The sequence below is a fragment of the Erigeron canadensis genome, chromosome 5 (genome assembly GCF_010389155.1).
Source record: "Erigeron canadensis isolate Cc75 chromosome 5, C_canadensis_v1, whole genome shotgun sequence".
NCBI classification, from domain to species: domain Eukaryota; kingdom Viridiplantae; phylum Streptophyta; class Magnoliopsida; order Asterales; family Asteraceae; genus Erigeron; species Erigeron canadensis.
In genome coordinates, this window is record NC_057765.1 from 11486144 (window position 1) to 11488191 (window position 2048).

The following is a 2048-nucleotide window of genomic DNA, read 5'->3' on the forward strand; positions in this document are numbered from 1 at the left end:
ATCACAAACTATAGTAACATGAATCCTGTCTCAACTAGAAGTGTCTGACTCTGTCTTGTATCTTCACAACTCTACCAATCACCCGAAGCCTTTCTAATCAGATATCCTCTTCAGTTGTATACGCTGCCATACATAAAGATCTTTATCTTCGTGACTGCTCCTCTCAGTCACCTGATATCATCTTTATGTCTTGGAATATAGATAAGATTCAATCTTCAAATACTCAACAACAAGTAACCAGCTTCATTGCACCAACACTTCAACAGTTCAAACCGCTATATCAAAAAGATCAACTTCTAATAATACTCCAATAATAACATGATGATCTTCAAACTCGAACATTATAATACTTTAATCACCATCAACCGTTAAACTGAATGAATGAACAGAATAACCTTTGATCTTCAATGAATGTCGAGTAGTTCATATTTTTGCTTAGAAATACCGAGGACTGAAAGTTTTATCCCCCTCATTTCTCTGCAAAAATCTTGAACTTCAGCCTGTCTTAGGTATCTCCTATCCTATATGAGGTTCCAAATGGCCTAGAGCATATAACAACTGCAAAGTCTTCGCCGGTAACAGGGTACACCATTTTCCCTCCAAATTTTCTGGGAAAAACACCTTTACATGAAACATTGGTATTCACGTAAATTATTGAATCTAAGATGGTAGGAAAAATTTGATGATTGTCGAAATTTTGTGCCGAAACCGTGCCAAATATGCGCGAAAACGGACCAAAATTTTTCGACCATTACCAAATTTTGAATCTCGCGTAAAAATCCACTTCTAAGACCATAGAAGAAATTAAATTTTACTCGAAATTTTACCAAATTTTTTTTTTTAATTTTTTTATTTTTAGGTTCAAAATAATAATCCTATTGCCAATACAGATTTCAGGACTCAACAATAACACAAAGTAAGACCAAGAAAACCGACTATAACTTGCTCTCATCTTACTGAACATATATGAATAGTGAGTTATCCAAGGAAATTCATAATCACCAAATGCAGTACCAAATTGCAGAGAACAAAATCTGCAAAAGCACGCTCGGGAGGTAAATCCTTGAATTCCTTGTTTTCTTTGTTGACTTGAATACGAAGACAAACAGCTAGGACGACTGTTCCAACACATGAAAGCACACCCGAGAGAAAATAGTTGAATGGAAACGACCCTACTATTGCCATGTAAACCACCTGAATTAGAGCAGTGGATACAGCGAAAACGACATACAGATCTATGATCTTGAGATTAGTAGGAGTAGCAGAATAAGCAGATCGGAGAGATTGAAAAAGAGCTTGCGCGTCATCTTTTGTTGTCGCCGATTTCCCCATTCTCTTTTATGTTATTTTTGGCTCAGAAAATACACACAGACTTGTATTATGTGATCGGAGGCCGGCCTTGCCTGATCTGTTTCTCTGGGCGTTTACTTATTTTTACGACTTTTGCTCTAAAAAAAAACTTAATTTTAACAGCTTTCAAGTGGGATTTATGCGGATTCTTATGTTGCTTTCCTTTCAAACACGGTACACACTTATCTTCCATCCCAAACTTCTTAACTGGCACACCGTCAACTAACCCAAGACTAATAAGTTCATTCATCTTCCGAAAGTTGATATGTCCCATTCTACGATGCCATAGGAGAGATTCAGACTCATTTGCCTTGCTCAACAAACAAAGGGGCTCCTTTGGATTATCAACACCTAATAGTAAGCCATAGATGTCTCTCTTCCTAGGAGCTTTGAGCATAATCCATTCTTCTGGAATAACGAACCCCGACTTCAAGATGTATGCCTCCTTTTCTGTGAAATGAACATTGTTGCCCTTATCACAGATATGTGAGACACTCATTAGATTGTGAGTAAGTTGTTCCACATAGTTAACTCTTTCGAGAGTAAGTTGTCCATTGACGACATCTCCTTGACCGGTGATATTGCCGCCCTTGGATCCAGCAAAACTAACATACGACCCATTTATACCAGTATAATTGGACAAGAGTTTCTTGTCCCCTGTCATGTGCCTGGAGCATCCACTGTCAAGGTACCACAAA

General features: G+C 37.7%; 1 protein-coding gene across 1 annotated transcript; it reads right to left on the reverse strand.

Annotated features, from left to right (window-relative positions):
- Positions 1 to 945: 945 nt before the first annotated feature.
- LOC122600905 (dolichyl-diphosphooligosaccharide--protein glycosyltransferase subunit DAD1-like) lies at positions 946 to 1374 on the reverse strand. The gene has a single exon (XM_043773682.1). The coding sequence runs from the start codon at positions 1330 to 1332 to the stop codon at positions 979 to 981; it is 354 nt and encodes a 117-aa protein (XP_043629617.1). The 5' UTR covers positions 1333 to 1374; the 3' UTR covers positions 946 to 978.
- Between the last annotated feature and the right edge of the window lie 674 nt (positions 1375 to 2048).

What these genes read in the sequence shown, in the direction of transcription:
- LOC122600905 (XM_043773682.1), bottom strand. Translation starts at nt 1,332, where the DNA reads ATGGGGAAATCGGCGACAACAAAAGATGACGCGCAAGCTCTTTTTCAA.